Source organism: Pungitius pungitius, chromosome 18 (assembly GCF_949316345.1).
Source record: "Pungitius pungitius chromosome 18, fPunPun2.1, whole genome shotgun sequence".
In the NCBI taxonomy this organism is placed as follows: domain Eukaryota; kingdom Metazoa; phylum Chordata; class Actinopteri; order Perciformes; family Gasterosteidae; genus Pungitius; species Pungitius pungitius.
In genome coordinates this window covers 3,110,526-3,130,242 of record NC_084917.1, presented here as the reverse complement: position 1 = coordinate 3,130,242, position 19,717 = coordinate 3,110,526, and the positions used below count along the sequence as shown (strand labels likewise).

At 48.5% G+C, this 19,717-nt stretch overlaps 3 protein-coding genes across 3 annotated transcripts; 2 read left to right on the top strand and 1 right to left on the bottom strand.

Moving 5' to 3' along the window:
* The first annotated feature begins 13 nt into the window (after positions 1-13).
* On the top strand, positions 14-2,604 carry mrps2 (mitochondrial ribosomal protein S2). Its single transcript, XM_037484473.2, has 4 exons — positions 14-152; positions 472-588; positions 677-797; positions 1,544-2,604. The coding sequence occupies exons 1-4, from the start codon at positions 128-130 to the stop codon at positions 2,088-2,090; spliced, it is 810 nt and encodes a 269-aa protein (XP_037340370.1). The 5' UTR covers positions 14-127; the 3' UTR covers positions 2,091-2,604.
* A 109-nt stretch (positions 2,605-2,713) lies between these two features.
* On the bottom strand, positions 2,714-6,755 carry dipk1b (divergent protein kinase domain 1B). The gene is made up of 5 exons (XM_037484471.2): positions 6,227-6,755; positions 5,490-5,624; positions 4,694-4,801; positions 4,098-4,274; positions 2,714-3,996 (listed from the first exon to the last, which is right to left on the bottom strand). Exons 1-5 carry the CDS (start codon positions 6,290-6,292, stop codon positions 3,184-3,186), a joined length of 1,299 nt encoding a protein of 432 aa, XP_037340368.2. The 5' UTR covers positions 6,293-6,755; the 3' UTR covers positions 2,714-3,183.
* Positions 6,756-8,080: 1,325 nt separating this feature from the next.
* On the top strand, positions 8,081-19,269 carry ttll11 (tubulin tyrosine ligase-like family, member 11). Its single transcript, XM_037484470.2, has 10 exons — positions 8,081-9,590; positions 11,682-11,781; positions 12,150-12,283; positions 13,680-13,970; positions 14,064-14,348; positions 14,517-14,612; positions 14,696-14,808; positions 17,706-17,951; positions 18,097-18,203; positions 18,909-19,269. Exons 1-10 carry the CDS (start codon positions 9,042-9,044, stop codon positions 19,214-19,216), a joined length of 2,229 nt encoding a protein of 742 aa, XP_037340367.2. The 5' UTR covers positions 8,081-9,041; the 3' UTR covers positions 19,217-19,269.
* The last annotated feature ends 448 nt before the right edge of the window (positions 19,270-19,717 follow it).

The window sequence follows — 19,717 nt, the reverse complement described above, 5'->3', positions numbered from 1 at the left end:
ATGCTTTGGCGTGATGGGAATTGTAGTCTGTCGTGTCAAACTCTCACGACACAACCACCGCTTTACGGCAGTCGACGAACTACAGACTCGCAGTGGCCTGACCTTCTGAGGGACTCGCCAAGAAAGCATGGCTGCACGGGCACTTACGAAAGGTATCTGCACATAACTATATGTAAAATATTGGTCTGAATATGTCCGGTATGTGTCGCCCCCCTTTATATTTCTAGACTCAGATTGATTCTACCTGACGCGTATGATCCTGATCCTTGCTTAGTCAACGTATGTAACCTTAGTTGACTGGTTTCCTAGCTAGCAGCTAGCTGGTTGCCTAGCTAGCAGCTTGCTGGGGGCGTAGCTAGCTGCTAGCTGGTTGCCTAGCTAGAAGCTAGCTGGGGGCGTAGCTAGAAGCTAACGGTTGCTAACTCGCTTGTTGATGGCGTGACCGACACCACTTTGTGTTCTCACGTTCAGGGCTTTGGGGGATTCGACCCTCGCGGGCTGTGGCGGCCGGCTACCCGTGTGCTGGTCACCTGTACAACACCGCAGCGTCCGCCGAACCCACCCAACTCAAAGTTGACGATGCTTCAGGTGAGCTAACTAATGTCAAACCCGTTATTTATTTATTATTTCCAACCAGACTTTCAGGGTTGCTTTTTTTATTTTATCCTTCATACAGACAAGATAATGAAACAGCCACTTAAGAAGCCGGACTTCTTCCGGGTGTCGGAGCTCTTCTCGTTGAAAGACCTTTTCGACGCCAGGGTGCACCTGGGCCATAAGAAGGGGTGCAGACACAGGTCGGTATGGACTCCTGCTCTGATTCTTCTCACTTCACAGACATTGAAGCAGCAGTGATACTACGTCCCGTGCCTTCATACTCCGACATTCATGTTAGTTACGTTGAAATGGTTAGACAGGCAACTCTAAATCTAAATTATTTACAAACTTAAACACTTGGATTGATATGTGAGATTTGACTGCAATTAATGTGTTTAGAGTTTTTTTGTTCTTGTGATGAGTTGTTGAAACAAATCTTATTCATCACAATCCAGAATGCAACACCAGTATATCTGTTAAAAATCCAAATAAACTAATATTCTGTTGCTCAACCAGTCAATGAGTCAACAAATATTTTCAACCCACCTAAAACTCCCATAGCTAGAAAAACACTCCCATCAGAAAATATGTTAACAGGCTACATAATATTATTGTGTGTTTATTACAGCAGCGCTATTTCAACATCTTTCATTCCTTTTTATTAACACTCCAAAGTGACAACTGGAATAAATGCATTCAAGAAATACAAATTGACAGAAATAAATAAAATATAACAATGGAATAATATTTTAGTTTTATACTACTGTTTTAACCTCAGATAAGCACAACACAGAAACAAAGCTGAACCGAAAATGATTTTAATTGAGTTTAGTGGACTGAGCCATAAGTCAATATTATAATTGAGGGATCTCTGTGACCTGGAAAAATGCTGCAGTGACTCTACTTTTAACCTTGAATCTAATTCTCCTCTCCTCGTCCTTGTCAGGCTCATGGAGCCGTACCTCTACGGCTGCCGCTTGGATCAAGACATCATTGACCTCGACCAGACTGTGGAGCACCTCCAGCAAGCCCTGAACTTCACCGCCCACGTGGCGTATCGCGGCGGCATCATCCTGTTCGTCAGCCGCCAGCGGCAGTTCGTCCACCTGGTGGAGAACGCGGCCAAGAGCTGCGGCGAGTACGCCCACACGCGGTACTGGCAGGGCGGCCTCCTCACCAACGCCCACATCCAGTACGGCCCGGGCGTCCGCCTGCCGGACCTCGTCGTCTTCCTCTCCACCCTCAACAACGTGTTCCAGCCGCACGTGGGCATCCGGGACGCGGCGAAGATGAACATTCCCACGGTCGGCGTGGTGGACTCGAACTGCAACCCGTGCCTGGTGACCTACCCGGTGCCGGGGAACGACGACACGCCGTGCGCCGTGGAGATGTACTGTCGCTTGTTCACCATGACCATCAACCGCGCCAAGGACACGCGCAGACGGATGGAGCTGCTGCACGGGATTTCGGCGCCGCCCGCATCGAGCTCGTGACATAATATATTCTGAAACCGGAGACATTGAAGAAAAAAAAAATGCATTAAAAAAAGAACAAATCATCTGTGGCTTCCTTTCATCATTGCATTTGGAAGATAAAATGTGATGCAAGAGTTCAGGGCTGGCAGGACGCCGTCTCTGGGCTAAACAGATTTTCTTTTTAATGAATTCTGGTTTATCCATTTATTGTTCTACTCCCATGCCGGTGCATCCTCGGCTTGAGGCTTGGTTTTCTGGTTTGTTTACGTACCATTCGTGTGAAAACTGAGCGCCTGGAGGGAGTTTCACATCCATTTGTACTCAATAAACTGATTAGTATTTGACGGTCAAGGTCACTGTGGCTGCACAAAACACAATTGGCCCACAGCTCAAGTTCATATGCAAATGGTCAACTAAAATGAGTTCTAATTGTAGAGTGTAAATGTAAATGTGCAGCACTAACGGAACAAGATCTCATGGTTATGTGGACAAACCATCAGGATGATCATGTTGGTAGAAGCTTAAGTTTACAGCTGGACGTGGGTTCAGATTTCTTAATTGCAGATGAACCGCTGAATGTGCGACAGCATATCATGAATCTTGTGCAGACTTTGTGTGGAAATAATACACAACCTCACATCCGCAGTTCACCAGAGCTGAGAAGGAATGGGCTGAACCAACTCAGGTTTATTTCTGAATTTAAAGGTCACTGATGTTAAATGTCTGATCATCAATTCAAAGACATTGATAAGATACATAACCAGAGGGACATGTCAGTGCAACTCATGTATTTTCTGTTATTTGTGTCTTAAGATGCATTAATAATCAAACAAGAACATTCGAATATTTACAAAAATGGCACTGTCAAATTTTTACGTTCTGATTCTAGGAAATTACATTAAATTATTTTGAAAATATTTTTTTTAACAATGTTAAAGGCAGTGCCATGAGAAAAAAAAATGTACAAAGAGATACATGTGCTTCTCAAAGAAATTATTTAGAAAACAAAATCTTTAATTTTTCTTTCATATTCTATAATCAGCAATTCACGGTCCAGCTTTGTGGTCACGTCACAGTTGAAATAAAGAGCGTACAGGCCCTCAACCCAATTTCAAGAGTACTGCGTGTTAGAAATCTTCTTCCACAGCAACGTCTTGAGGTTGTTCAGGACCAGCGAGTGGTGCACTTCCATCTGGCTGGCCAGACCGCTCAGCGTCACGCAGGTGCGCAGCTGCTTCTCCAGGTCCCCCTGCAGGTCTGCAGGCGCTCCGAACAGCAGAAAGTCCTGCAGGAGCACGCACACCTTGGCCAGGTTGGGCTGCACGACCTCCGTGTTGCACTGCCTCACCAGCCGGTCGCAGGTGGCCGTGCAGTCCCGGCCGAAGGTGCAGTCGGCGTTGGTCTCGCACCGGCGGCCCCTCAAGTATCCCCGCACGACCGCCTCGGAGGCCACGCCGCGCAGGTCCGCCATCTTGCAGTCATAGTTTGCGTTGTAGCCCACGTGGCGGGGGCTGGCGTCGCATATCAGGAAGCTGCCGTAGGACCCGTGGAAGACCTCCTCCACGAACTCCAGCAGGCCGATGGTGATGCGGGCCCTGCGGGGCCAGGACGGCGCCAGCCAGTGGTTCAGGCTGGAGCTCAGGGCCTCCGGGACCAGGGGCTGCAGGTAGAGCGGCACCTCCAGCCTGTAGAGGGAGCTGTGGCCCACGTGCTCCGTTACGTACAAGTCCCCGCAAAAACCCAGCAGCCTGGGGGCGTGCTCCTTCTCCTGCAGCGCCACCATCAGAAGGAACTCGTTGATCTGGAGAAGGGCCCAGATGGACTTGGCCTCGGCTAGAGACACTTTGCCGTCCTGGTTGACGTCAGCGAGGAGAATGACCCTGTCCACCAAGGCGCTGAGGGACGCCTGCTTGCCCAGGTTAGCCTGCGAAAAGGAGGCATTATGTGGGGATAGTTACTGATACGTCCAACAACCGATGGATATATAGACTCATCTCTATGCACAAATGAGGTCTGGTGTGACACCTTGAAAAAACTGTGCAGCATTTCTTTAAACTCGTCCATCGAGGTCCCACGAGTGGGTTTGTCAAACGAACCCATCTCCTGCTGCAGCACAGAGTCGGGAGCCCCACCCGTCTTGGCCGGGTCCTCGATCCCACACTTGATCACGACGGGTGCCTCCTTCCACAGTCCCCCGTACACCTGCCGGGTAAAACGAATGATGAGAGGGAGGAGTCGCGTCTGGACGCGTGTGGTTCAAGTGAGGGAAAAAGGTTGTGAAATAGTGTTCAACTATGAGGTTGTTTATTTGCACAGATTGACCTTTACCATGGGGAGGGAACCATGCAGTAGAGCTGACATTAATCATGTCTGACACTAAATATAGTCCACAAAACTACATTTAATATTTGGTATTGCTTTTTGTGGATAACAATTCCATTGTGCCTTAAATATATATATATATATTTTTTGTATGGGAATTATTCAATACTGTTGAATATGTTCAAAGGCCTTACATTTTAACAGGATAATTAAAACCTGTGTCACTACTCATCTTTCGAAATCCTCAGTGTGTCTGGTTAACATTTCCATATAAACAAAGTGGCTGCGTTTCTTCTCACCTGATGTGTGGAGGAGGTGGACATGCAGTGCTGTAAGGTCAGAGTTCTCTGCTCACACAGCGCCTTGCAGGAGGAGCCGGATATTATTCCCCTTCTGTAGTTATCGCACTGCAAAAAGAAAACAGGAAGTGAACTTCAGCACACAGAAAACCATTTGGTTGCAAATAAAAATAAAATGAAAAGAATCTGTTTAGATAAGCTTTTAGAGGAAATATATAGTGCTCATTGTCAGGTTCACACTCATTGTCAGGAGTTTCATTGCCATACACTGCGACAGGAAGCAAACCAGGACACATTCAGGACTACTGGTCGAAATGGTCGAGGCGTGTTGTTCTGATACCGACATAAAAGGCACAGTTTGCGCATTTGAAAAAATGGATCAATGGCTCCGTCTTTAGGGGAAAGAATGCGTCTGGCAGAGTATTTATGACACTTCCTGCAACGTCACTGAACAAAGATTCCAGAAGCTGTGAAAGCAGCGGGGGAGTAGCTCATCTGCAGGCTGTAATGACACCCAGCGGCAAAGGCCTCGTATTAAGGAAGGGGGCCTTGACATAGCACGCACGCCCCCCCCCTCCTCCTCCTCCTCCTCCTCTTCCGCCTCCTGTCCGGTTGGCCTGCCACATTTCCCCCCCGGTAGAATCTACATTGGGAGAATGAGCGGTTACGTCACGGCCGCAGTTCGGGGGCCACAGCTCGTCGAGAACGACACGTGACGGAATATCCATTATCCGCCCGGCAACCCATGAGAGGTCGAGCCAGGTCTTGTTGCCATGGCCCGTGAGGTCGTACTCACGATGGCCACGTGGCAGACGTGCCCGCGGCAGAGCTCCGCGTACGAGGCGTACTGCATGTAGACGACCCAGCTGGCAACGAGGATGCCCAGCCATGCCAGGAGAAGGTACTTCACCTTGATGGCTGGGAGACGGCTCTGTGGGAGGAGAGGAAGGGGGGGGGGGGGGGGGGTCATATTAATGATTGTTAGCTTAGTGGTACTACTTTTAATATTGCCTTACATTTACAAAAATGTGAGGGGTCAGGAGTTAAACTCAAACATGAAATCAGAACCAGTTTTCTAATCTTACTTTACAAGCTTGTCTTTTTCTTTTTTTTACCAGAACTTGTAGGTAACGATAAAATAAATACAATAGGGTGAAAAGTAAATGAAGCAGAAGGAATATGTACTCCAACAGCGTGCAACTATGCCCACCTGAAAGCAGTGAAAAAGAAAAGTACAGCAGGCTATGAATTCAGCATCGTGAGCGTGAGGCCTACAAGAAGAACCGGAACCCCAGAATGGATGCTGGATGTTACACAACAAAGATGCTTTTCTTGGTCTGCACCCTCTCAATGAACCCTTTTTTTGCATTTTTTTTTCACATTTTGTGACGCGTGCTGGACGCAGAAGACATTTCCCCTGCTAGTTTGACACGCATAATAATAATAAAAATAATAACAATATGAAATAAAAATAATCTGACGTTAATGGCAACAACGGCGTGAGCACAAAAAGCCGAGTGGCATCACGCTTACCTGCAGCCCTTTGGACAGAGGACAGAACAGCACCAGATGGAGCAGCCTGCGCAAAGCCCTCGGCATTGTGAGCGGCTCTGTGGGTGCGGAGGCGCAGAGGGAAACCCGCTGGGTCCAAACGCGCTCACATGGTTCCGGAGAACCTAGTCGGCGAATGGCTCAATAACGACGACCCCCCCCCCCGCCCCCCCGCGTGTCTCACGCAGGCTGCAGAACACGCCAACCCGATGTCTCCGGAATGCTATAAAATTAGTCGGAGAAAAAAAGATGAAAAAAAGAATTGGATCATTTTTCGCATTTCAGCTCCACACGGCTCCCCCCCCCCCCCTCCCCTCGAATCAAGGACCTCTTCCTCACGATCGAGTCAAAAAGAGGCAAATCCGATTAGAAGCGATACCGAAAGCCTGCTCCTACCGTCCCGTCAGATTAAACGGGACAACAACGTGACCCATAATTAACAGCCAGTAGGTCTCCCGAAGAGCAGCGAGCGCCGCTGCGCTCCGTTTAAAGGGAAGGACCGGCGCGCGCAGCTTTTATTTATACCGCCGACATAAATCAGGCCCGTGCTTCCGGTCCGCCTGGGGGGGTGGTGGGTTACCCAACTCACATTTCCCATCATTAGCCAAGGATTTTTTTTTTTTGGTACACATCTACAGAAATGACAAGAACTGAGATGCTCATTTTATTAAGGTGCACCGGTGTCGTTGACCGCACCGTACATGCACGCGCGCGAATCCAACCACAAGGACAGCGTGCACGAGATCAGGCCGAGTCTGTGCGGAGGACTTAAGCGACAGATACGGGCCGCTTGAGCCCTCTGGGAGAGCCTCCCGTCTCCCGTGGGTGCCTGGTCTGCCATCGAGGAGGGTGCTTCCCGCATCACCGGTTGTCCTGTTCGTCCCGCAGCCCGCCCTGGCTCTCTTCGGCGCTAGTTCTGGATCTGCGATGGGCCCCCCTTTGGGGCGGTACGGGACACGTAGCTCAAATGGTCCAGGCCCCGCGAGGGACTTTTGGACCACGGGCCCCGTAGCGGGCGTGGCTGACCCCGGTGACCCATCGGCCCCGGGGCCTTTATCGTGGTAAGGGCAGTCGCCCAGACGGCAGGTAAAACCCCTGCCGCGACGTGCGGCGCGAGGAGGGGGAGCTTCCGGTTTGACGGCTGGGAGTTCCGGGCACGCGGATGGTTGACCCGGCTGTGTGTCCTTCGGACCCGGGTTCACAAATGATGGCTCCTGAGAAGCCTCGAGGTTCTCTCCACGTGGCGGGGATGCAACTGGCGTTGGTTGCCCTTCGGCGGTTGGAGACTCGGCCTCCTGACAGCTGGGGCTAGCTCTGACCGGAGACACCTTCCGTATGCCCGTTGTCTCCTCACAAGAAGGGGACGCCGTGCCTGAGGAAGAGGATGTACTGGACACACTGGAGGGCGAAGGGGACTGCTCTACACATGGTTCAGAGCTCTCTGTCTCTTTGTGCTTCTCTTGAGAGATGACACTCTCTGAAAAAGTCCAACAGCACATTTTTTGATCCATGATCGGCTCTGTATATCCTTATATATAAATATTTCATGGTCTTATCTATCAAATCCGACTTACCCAACTGCTCTTGATACTGACAGGTGACCTCCTCGGTGTCTCTTGATTCGTGATCCCGTATCATTTCCCCCAAGTGTGTGGACAGAAATTCCGGGATGTTTTTTGGCTGTCTAAGGAGTATTGTTCTGGTGACACACTCCAGCATAACTTTCAATCCACATGGTGTTGAATGACTACCACTCATCTCTGATCTGTAGGAATCACAATCCTTTCCTGAGGACAGCTTGTGTGCTGATTGTGTTTCAAGGAGAAGCCCCACTTCTTTTATGATGTCATAGATTCAAGTTACCGTTCTATTAGCTCATTCCATATTCCACACACAAACACACACACACGCACACAATTGCTTGCTTCAAAGGGGGAAACATGGCATCCCCTTGTTGCCTTTAAGTGCTGCTGGAAATAAAACAATTTAAAAGCAGAAACCAATGGAAAGAGTAAGTGGTACGTTTTCATAACATGCAGTCAACCAACAGTCAACCTGTAAAATCAAAATATCAACAAACACACATTATTGGAACCGGCTCTGTGTGATGTTTGGTTAGGTCATAATCATCATCATCAAACGTAACATAACCGATACTCCATTTGAAGGCTGCTGGTTACGAGGGGCCCTGAACGCACCAACAGCTGAGCTCGCGCCAGATGGAGGCTGGGCACCGGTCTGCTCTGCCTTCTGCCGCCGAGCCGCTCCGCCGCTCGACAACGGTGACACACGGAGGGCGGAGGACCGTGGCCCGTCATAGCACCGCTAGGACAATAGGTACACCCTGGCGTAAGGTAAAGTCTGTCATGAGTTGAAGCTACGGGACGGGACCGCCGTTGGCACGGACCCACACGTTTCAGCCACCGCTAAGTGAAGTTTGACACGCTGACGTCAGGTGTTAGCCATCTTCTAAGTGTAGCCGTCGTTAGCTGCGGTGCTCGGCTAGCCTTTTGATGTTGGCCCTCGCAAATTGTGCCCAACTGGCAAAACGCGTCATCCGTCGTTACCGTTTCTTCTTCAGCCTTATTTTTACAGTCGGCAATTCGGACACCGTTAACGACTGAATGGCGTGTACTCGCGGTTTGGAAACGACATGACGGGAACAAACGGTTGGACTAGTTAATTAGCCTCCATAAGCTAGCGATGCGTGCTACGTTATTTCAGAATACCGTTAGCTCGCCGGATTATCGCGCTCACTGGTGCGACCGTGCGCTGCCCCGCGGCGTCACTCGTAGCCATGAGTGATCGGTATGCAAAAGTAAAGCTTCAAGTCGAGGAAATGAAATCCCTAGGCGAGGATGCAGGGAAGGAGGGCGCGGATGCCGAGGAGCAGGTGCCCGAGGGTTCCCCCACCGCGTCCGTCTCCCCGGACACTCCCAGCGTCACCATGGCCGCCGGGGATGCGTCCCGCGCCCACCTCACCTGCAAGCAGAGGGTCAAAAGTCGATGCCGGCTGGGGAAGGACGTCAAGAACTCCTGCGGCAAACACGCCTGCGACGTGTCACTGCACGGGTCCGTGGTCACCGCTCGCGTCGGGCAGAACCTGAACAGACTCGGGCACGAGCGGACGCTTCACGTCAGAGGGACCGGGAAAATCCTGCAGGGCAAGTTGGAGACGAACGGGAACTACGTGAACACCCATCCGCCCAAAAACAACCAAGAAACCCGCCGCGAGGACGGATTTAAACTGGCAAGGAATCAACGGCCAGTGACGGTGGATATGTCCAAAGCCAAAACGTCATTGGAGGCGCTCAAGTTGAGCATCAAGCAGCTGAAGTGGAAAGAGGTTTGTGTGTGTGTGAGAGTTTATTCTTGGATAACATGTTATTCAGCCAATGCTTTGTGCACGGTTGTATTCCTCTGGAGGGATCAGGTGCCAGTTTTCACAAAGCAGATAAGTGATCTGGAGAGGATCTCTCACATCAGCTGCATTAGTGTTTCATTGGGATGCCAACCAGCTTAGGCTTTGGTCACGAATGTGCACTGGATGGGAAAACCCTCTGTGGCACTGCGCTCCAACTGTGAGCTGCGAGGAGCTGTGTGTCTGCAGGGACGGTTCATGGGGAGGATGAAAATAAGCAAAGGCTCTGTGTGGGCAGGAAGAACTAGAAGAGAAGGTCAACAATGCACATTTCTCACCGCTTCCAAGTATATACGCTGCAACCGTTTCTGTTGTATAGGAGTCAATAAACTCCTACTTGCAGCAGCCCATACACCGTATTAGAAAACAATGTAATATGACCTCTTCTTTCTGTTGGAGGCCTATACTAGATAATGTGTTTACTTTTCTCCTTATTTAGGATCCAAAATCGGTTAAGAGGCAGTCAGTGTAAAATCCAAAGCTTCTCAGTTAGGACTGAGATTTGTTATGTGTGCAAGAAAAGAAAGTTTGGCACACTTCAAATGAACTAGTAACTTAATGCAATGTTTGCACCACTAAAGCAGAACCCGTATTTATTTGTCATAATTTATCATTTATTTGTCTTCGATAATAAAACGTGGCCCGTTTATTAATTGGATGACCTAATCACCTTAAACCCAACCAAAACCTGACGATGCCAGCTTGCGTTCATCTAATGTAGAAAAGGACCGGTGTGGAGGAAAGTTGTTCAAAACGAACGGCAACAACATTAAAACATCAAATTCATCCAGCTCTTCTTTGTGCACTGACACCACCTGGTCGATTTGAACGTGATGCCGTTAATACTCGCCATTCTAACACGCTCTCCATTATGCATGAGACGCAAAGGTGAGGTAAAGACTCGAGTTCCCTCGAGGCAGTGCCACTCGATCCCTTCCAGGTCTGCCATCGGTAACGGCGGACAGAGGACCTTTACATTTCCACGCTTTGTCCTCACAAAGTCAACGCCGCCATAAGAGCCCGTGGCGTTTTATGAAAGCACCTGTCAACATCTCTGAAGGGGCCGAAACTAGAGTCGCCTGGTTTGCCAATTATGAAATGTACGTCGATCAGGAGGAATCCAAGTTGTAACTCAAAGCACTGATGCAAGTTAACAAAATGGAATGCTGGATATAATTGTGGACATTTTAGAATGTGTTTTTCCATTTGCTCGATGTCCATGCAAATGACTACGTCTCCACATTTGCAGTATTTTCTGGCGCGATAGACCGCTGTCATCATATGGCATTTTTTCACAAAGTGGAAAATGCAAAATCCTCAAGCGCCTCTAATCCAATATTCTTTATAGTCTTCGAGGCAGAGAAAAGATGGCCGGTCTGAGTGACAACTTGAGAAAATAAGACCAATAACTCTGGATGAAACATTGGGTGGAAAGGCCAAACCAGACTATACATTTATCAAAGACCTGGCTACCACGTTTAGGAGATTATAACTGTGATTATCAAATGTCAGGACAGTATTATGCGCCGATGGCACAACGACTTAACATATGTTATATAGGTATATATGACTGCCATTGTGCAACATAAGCTGAAATGCAATGTGGTGTCCATTGGTGACTGTAATTGTATATCGCGTGACGCGTCAGAGCATCGGTGCCGCTCCTCCCCCCCACACCCCCCCCCCCCCCCCCCCCTTACCCAGGAAATCTCAGCTCTCTAACGCCTTTTTATAGTATCACCTCCTCTTCTTTGCCCCAGCTCATCACAGCAGAGCACGCACTAGAGCCGCCTTTAGGCAAGATTATCCCTGCTCTCGAGGATCACCAGAGGCCTTCCCACCGCCTGAGTCACATGAGCAAATGACCCCCCCCCCGCCCCTCCCTTCCCTTACTTGTATGCAAAAAGTGTATTTTATATATATATATATATATATAATCTCAATGTATGTATTGTTTGGTGGTTCTTGTTTAAAGTCTTTTAATTCCCCTCTGTTCCTGTCCTTTCCCTTCTCTAGTTTCCCCTGGGAAGACGGGCGCCCTGTGACATCTACTGGCACGGCGTCTCCTTCCACGACAACGAAAAAATCCTCTCAGGACAGGTGAACAAGTTCCCAGGTATTCCACCGCTTCTGTGACCTGGTGGAGCGATGGCTTCATTTTCTAACGCGGCGCTCTCAGCGGGAGGGGGGGGGGGTTTAGTTCAAGCCTCACTGGTCCTCAATGCTCCAGTGTTAATCTCGTCATGCAATTACCGTAGATACTCCAGAGATTGTATTAGCAAGAGATGCACGTAGCTGGAGGATGCTGACTCCCATTCCTCTTATGATACCTGTGTCATGTTACATCAGATCTCCTTACACGGTTGGCTCATTACTTACTTAGCCGTATCACTGTCTTTGACGACTTTAGGCCCAAGTACTTTTTCATGGAAATCTCACCTGTCGGTCCTGTTTGTACATGAAGCGGTGCTTTGTTCATTGCAGGAATGATTGAAATGCTGAGGAAGATCAACCTGAGTCGGGCAGTGAGGACGATGCAGGAGCTGTTCCCAGAGGAGTACGACTTCTATCCCCGGTCCTGGATCCTGCCTGAAGAGTGCCAGCAGTTTTCCACCCAGGTACGGTTGGGTAATAAAAGCGTTATAACCGTTATTCAACGTGATAATTCGAGGTTGAAAATGTCATTTGCAGAAGACACTTGGCCAAAGCGGCAGCATATAAACACATAAAGAAAACGCTGTGAAGAAGGCTAAAATAAGCTTGAAGACACCTCTGACATTTTAAGGCGTATTTGTTTGCCAGCTTGCTTCATTTTTTTCTCTTTAATTTTCCGTATGTTCCATATTTTGGCAACAACAAAACAGATGCGGAAGTTTGGATGTTATCTTCACAGTAGCAGCTTTCTTTTCTGTCTGTACTTGTTATTGTTATTCCGAGGTCGTAGGCTCGCCTCATTACTCACTCTCCTTGAGGGGGGGAAACCGACTGTGGCATATTCAGGAATATTACCATTTTTATGGTCATCTAACACACATGGTTGAGTCTACTTGAGTTATCTTGTAAAGGAAACACAGTGTTGGCTGCAGACACGTACTTTATGACCGGAGGAAGAAGGAGCGTCCCGCTGCGGCTCTTCCAAGCTTGTCTGACAGAATCAATGTCAGTCAGTTACGTAAAGTGCCATTCTTCACCCCAAATGTAAAGGTTTTAACACATTTCTGATAAAAAAGATACATGTTTTTATCAATTTTGTAAGGTTGATAATTTATTTTCTTTTTTTATTTGGAAAATTAAAATACATTTTTCGGTGCAATTCAAAGGGCAGTTGGTCAAAAAAAAGAACATTTAGGTAAACCATATAAAGTGAACAACATATTATGCCCAGCAGGGGGCACCAGAACACCACTGGTAACATTCCAGCCCAGTTTACAGGAGACACAACTGAAAGGTTTCAAATGGTTCTGATCGACTGTCAGAAATAAAATGAGTGTGTGTCTATCATGACACTCGTACAAAAGGTATGTCCTGTATTCTAATGTATTTGTAAGAATATGGTTGGTTGATGCGGACCTAATGGGGAATTAACAAACCTGGTTGGTTGGCACTATTTTTGAAGCATTTCTTCCTCGTATTTGTTAGAATTCAGCCGCTGTAAAACGAGTCTTCCACAATCTATGAGTGCTCACAATGACCATGTTTGTTATTGAAAATCAATATCGTGATGTTCGTTTGGTTACACGTGAAAGAAACTTGAGTTAGTCTGATTCGATCAACGACGACAACGACGCGCTGTACTCGCCTCGCTTGTCCTCCCGGGCAGCGCATGTTCATATTTTTTGGGGGAGTGTATTTTTTTTGTTAATGTTTGATGTTTTCAAAATAGTGCTGGTTTCTCTAAAGTTGACCTCTTTCACGGAACCATCAAACAGACTTCGCTCAAACTTAGTTTAGCCTAGTGTTGGATTCAAGTGATGCCAATCATTATTTTCTCACCACCCCCCCACGCGTCTGCAGATCCGCATGGTGAAGGAGAACGACGCAACGTTGAATCCCACCTTCATCGTCAAGCCGGACTCGGGCTCTCAGGGGGACGGCATCTACCTCATTCGTGACCCCAGTGACCTGAAGCTCATGGCGGGGTCGCCGGCCAAACAGGCCGTGGTGCAGGAGTACATCCAGAAGCCGCTACTCATCGACAAGCTCAAGTTCGACATCCGCCTCTATGTGCTGCTGAAATCCCTGGAGCCGTTGGAGATCTACATTGCCAAGGAAGGCCTGACGCGTTTTTGCACCGAGCCCTACCAGGTAGCCGCGACGACGCTGTCGATGCCTCACTCTGGAAAGTCGTTCGTTTGCGACGGCAAGCATATAAGGGCCACTTTTCTTCTGCATGTTTAGGAACCAAGCCAGAAGAACCTGAGCCATGTCTTCATGCACCTGACCAACTACTCCCTCAACGTCCACAGCGGCAACTTCGTCCACTCGGACAGCCAGAGCACAGGCAGCAAGCGCACGCTCTCCAGCGTGCTGTACAGGCTGGCGGCTAAAGGCGTGGACATCAAGAAGGTGTGGTCGGACATCATCGCGCTCGTCATCAAGACCGCTATCGCCATGGTGCCCGAGCTCCGCGTCCACTACCAGGCCGATATACCGCCCGGCAAGCCGGGACCCACTTGCTTCCAGGTGGGTAGCACAATGTGGGTGCAGTGGGACATTTAATGAGTAAGAATGTACGCTCTCGTATTGTTGAAAATAAACATCCGTCCATCTGTTTACTAATGCTAAAACTAATGCAGAAAATAGAGCAGACCACCACACAAAGTATGTAATAAGGGTGCGTTTGTGTCTCAGATATTAGGCTTTGACATCCTGCTGATGAAAAACCTCAAGCCAGTATTACTGGAGGTGAACTCCAACCCCAGCATGAGAATAGAACACGAACAGGAGGTAAGAGTCGACAGCAGCATCGCCCAAGTACCGTCCTGGTCATTATATCACGGCTGTATGACGTGTTTGTGTTTTTGTCTCAGGTGGCGACAGGAGTTTTTGAATATGTTCCCAGTCCGGTGGACGAAGAGGTCAAAGTGAGTGTGATCAGGGACACTCTGCGCCTCATGGACCCCGGCCGCAGGAAACCTTCCATGTAAATACTCTCCCACTTTCACGCACACAAAACCCACAAAACCCACAGCCGTCTGCTCGCCTTTAAAAGCCCACTTTCAAGGACACGGTACGTCCCTCTACCCCCCCCCCCCCGTCCTCAGAGCCAATCGCTGCGCCACTCCGCAGTTAAGCCTGTTAAATGGAAACATTAAATTGAGCTGAGTCGAAGTGGAGTTTCACACATTACCGTAAGAGCTCCCTCTCTCTGGCTGACCGGCCCTGTGTGGTGCCTGGAAATAAATCTCCCTTCTTTTTTTCACCTCTTAATCTGTTTTTCTTTTATGACACGAGGATTAACTGTTTCTGTTCCACCGACATCTCAATTTCTTGCCTGGCCCGCCCCCCAGTTTCCCTCCTTCCGTCCCTTCGTTCCTCTGCGGATTATCTTCTGTATCAGATATTTGATCTGCTTTGTTCTGCAGGCAGCAGGCAAATCATCTCAGGGATAATACCCACTTATCTATCTCACTCATGACCACCAACCCATGCGCTACATTTTCATCCAGCTAGAATCTGCAGAACCACATCTTACTGTATCATGTAGTGGACACATTTAGAATTCTGAACACCAATTCCTATTTTTGTACTTTTTGATACCCCTAATCTTTTAATGTGATGTCCATCAAACTTTTTATGTTGACTTGGAATTCTTTTATAAATGTATTTTAAGGTTTCACAAACTGTGTTGTTTAGTATTTTCAATCAATACTGATGAGAATGACCGCTACAATGTTCTATCCCCTGTGCCAATAGTAGCTTATTTTAGATATGTAGATATTATTTATTCGTTAAAACATGAATGCATTAAATAGATTACTAAAAAGCATGGGAAAGTTAATTTTCAGTCCATGACCTCGTCAAATGATTTTAGTTGAGCAACAATTAGGCGTCACTTGTTTGTAGCACCACAATCTATATATATATATATATATATATATATATATTTATTTATTGTGGATTTTGAGCAGCATATTAATTTAAGAAAGCAGTGTTTGTTAAACATGTGGCTTTTATTTCATTAGCTATTATTCCTTACGTTGAATTTAGGACGTTTATTTTATATAAAATGATCTTGCAATGATTTGCAACATTAAATCTTATTTCACAGAGTTTTCATACCTCCATTTATTTGCCTCCTTAAGTCAACCACGTAGTGGAAGAATATCTTTACACGATATCTGTGGAGAGCGTTTTCTATCAGTCATGTTGGGGAAAAAGAGGCTTAAGTCCAGACATGGATTTAACGAGGTGGTTATAGATCTGCGAGGCTGAGGATATTACCGTCCTTACTCCACTATTAAATAATAAAACCCACTTAGTGGCATTAATAAGAATCTCGACCCAAGCTACGGGTGAAAATGAATCCGCGTCTGTCCAAACCTCCTCGAGTATTTCTCCCATCACAAATTATTCCTGTATTATTGGAACTGTGATTTCAAGGAAGCGTGCTGGCAGCAGAGAGTGACCACGAAATAACGTGAGAAGTAAACTAAAGCAGGGCCACCTTTTAGCATTAGAACAGGGTTTCTGCTTTGATCATTGATTAAAGCTTCTATAATAAGCTGCTGGTCACATGCACACGTGACATCAGTCATATTTGGGCGGCGGAAGGACTGATTTGGTTTCCTCTTCCTCCGCAAACTTTCAGAATCAAGCGAGTCGTTGGTGGCACCACAAACAGAACGTTGTAGAGGAGGTGAGGCAATTAGCTCCCTGAACAGATGGTGCAGGGGAATCGACTGGCGATGTGCAGCGGGACGGCGCTCCGTCTGTCAGGGGCCCCGGCGGCGCCCGCCTGCGAGTCCCAGCTCGTCAGCGGGAGCTGACGGAGGAAAACAGAGAGCGCCGCGATTTAAAGGAGGCTGAGAGCGTAGTCGAGAGACGCCAGTCCATCAAAGATGGTGGACGACAACCAGAGGGAAAAGGAACACGTTGGTATCGCGTTCCATGTCCAGTCTCCTCCAACAGTTTTTGTCCTCTGAGACGTCCGTCCTCTTTGATCACCTCCTTTCTTTGCTCCTTGCTGACTCACGCGGTCGCTAACGTGGGAGAAAAGTCGTGTTTTCTGGATAATTCCCGCCCAGAGAAAAGCGGCATTGTTCCCTGTGGCCGAATCATTTGCTCTATTTAAGCTCAGGCATTCATTCACAGTTCTGAAGTGTGCAGACACTTTTTTTTTCATTGACACATTTTGCTCCTTTTTGAGCCCTTTTACTCGGTTGATGTTTTCACGAGGGGGGGGGGGGCAATAATTGTCGTCACGCCGTGTAACGACATATTAGACATTCCCCTCCTCGCGCACACGCCACTGACATCAGGCCTCTGTGTCTTTTGCATAACCTGCCATTCTTGACACTACCCCCCCCCCCAGCCTTCAGTCTCCTCTCTCCTTCTGGGAGGTGTCCGTCGGCGTTCCCGTCCTGATGATGGATTCTATTAAACATTCAGCGGCGCCACTCGCGCTGCTGACTAATTCGTGGAGGAGGAAACCGCCACATGGACCCCCCCCCCTCCTACTGCAGAGGTCCTTGGTTAGCAACAGAGGGCCCTTCCTTTCTTATTAATGTATCGAGTATGTTTTTCTTGGTGTGTCATAAGCAAAAAATAAGAATTGTGTTTTTGTACAAGCGGGTACTCGTCAAGGACTGAATGGCCAACGAATTCAACTCCGACATCTTAACAGCGGTGCGTCCTCCAAGGAAAATGTTTTGCCCTTCATCCACCTCGTGTGACTCAGCCGACGAGAGCCGTCTGTTTGGGCCTCGTGTCCCTCTGCGTCTGTCCTGCAGGTCTTTAAATGTCCCCCCATCCGTCGGCGCTTTCCTTTAAACGGCTGAGTTAATAGCATGTGTTTTGTCCTTCGTGCCATCGCCATAGTTCCCAGCTGAGGGCCGGCGGGCCGGAGCCCGGAGAGGAGATCCCCATGGAGGCGGAGACCCAGGAGAGGAGCCCGGAGGAGGGGGGGGCTCTGCCCTCGCTGTGTCTCAAGCAGGTCTACCCCAAATACACCAAGCAGTTCAACTACCTGCGGCTGGTGGAGCGCATCGCAGCCCTGTTCATACGCTTCCTCGGCGTCAAGGGCAACATGCGCCTGGGCCCCACCGCCTTCCGCACCTTCATCAGGTACACCGTGTCCTCAAAATGTCCTGAGAGAAAAGGTCGGAAAGAGACTGAATATTCTATGCACTTGTGACAATAGAGTTTACATGAAGATGACACAACATAGATGACTACATGTCATTCACTTTTAACGGATTCGTCGTTTTAGGACCTGTAAGCTGAGCAACAGTAACTTCTCCATGGCCTCAGTGGACATCCTCTACATCGACATCACACGCCGCTGGTCAGGAACGATGGCCGATTCTAAAGAAGCAGGTACACACACACACACAAAACTATACGTGGAGCACAGACAGCCGGCGATCCTTGAGACTCGGAGCAAATGATGTGCTGGAAGATAATTGCTTGTCATTCTTTGTCAGATTCCCTGTGAGGCTGCAGTAATTGAAATGAGCTCAGAGATCACAGCGTGCCAGCGGAGTGAATCATTCAGACTTTGCACCTCGCAGGGAGTGTTTGCGAGATGGAGATCACGTGGGCCGCGTTTAGAATGAGCTCTGTGAGCGCGTAAAACGCAAAGTTCGTATTCATAAATAATTACACAGGGATTTGATGAGGAGCGAGGAATGCTGCAAAGTTTTAAAACGACATACGACGATTTCTTCTGTCACAAAGAAACAAATTCTCATTTTGACAGACAAACCATGTAAACTAGCTAATAGTATTAAACCTACATGTGACCAGAGCAATATTTTTAACAGATTTGGCTCAGTTTGTTATAAGTTGCTCAGGGTGGTGATTGATAAATGAAGACCACTGAATTGACATCTTTATTTCTTCTTTCATGAGCATTTTGCACATTTGTCTTCCTCCTCTGGGTCGATATTCACTGGAGCCGCAGTAGAACATATTGAGCGCACCTTTTGAGGTGCAGCAGTTAAACAAGGTTCTTCTCTTGGTGTATATTTTCAATATATATAAATATCTGAAGTGTTGTCTCTACGTTCCTCACCTCTGCAGGTATGGGACTGCAAGCGTTCGTGGAAGCCTTTTTCCACCTGGCGGGTCGCAGGTTCAAATCCCTGCCGCTGAGGCAGCAGGTGGCGTCTCTGCTGGAGCTGTGCGAGGCGCAGCTGCAGACGGGCGCCGAGGAGAGGCGCTCGGTGAGCTGCAGCAGGGCCATGCCCCGGCCCCCCAAGACTCAGACGCTGGGCGCCGGCAACCCCCGGCTGGGCTCCCCGGCCCCCCTCCGGAGGGCCTCCAGCCAGGAGTACCGGCTGCACCAAAGGCTCCTGCCTCGCACGCTCAGGGCCAACGTGGAGAACTGAGGCGACTCGCTGGACCCTGCAGGAGGACTGTTGTCGGGGAAGATGCCCACGTGGTGGGGATGGAACATTAGCTAAAGGGGGGGGTGCATTTCCTTCCTCCCTTTTTTGGTGAGGTCTGGGGGGGAGGGGAGGAGAGATACAGCTGCTTTAAAACACTTACTGATTCCACAGGGCAGCCATTTGCTTTCCTTCACCTTTCTCTTCTTGGCAACAAAATACACGGAAACCAACTTTTTTTTGTTTGGGGGGAAACTATTTAATGCAGCTCTACACATCACAAACATTAATGAGTGTATGGGAGTTTCCTGTGTGTGTGTGTTTTATCATTGAATTTGCACAGCTCTAGGAACTGTTACATTTGCACAGAAGTGGATGTGATCGTGTGTGTGTGTATTTATTTGTTGGGCTCAGCTGTGCGGCGCCGCTCCGTGAGCCCGTTGGTGATGAGCTGAGTGAAAAGGTTGCGGCGCCACTTCTCCTCCTTTAGTCGGGCAGCTACTC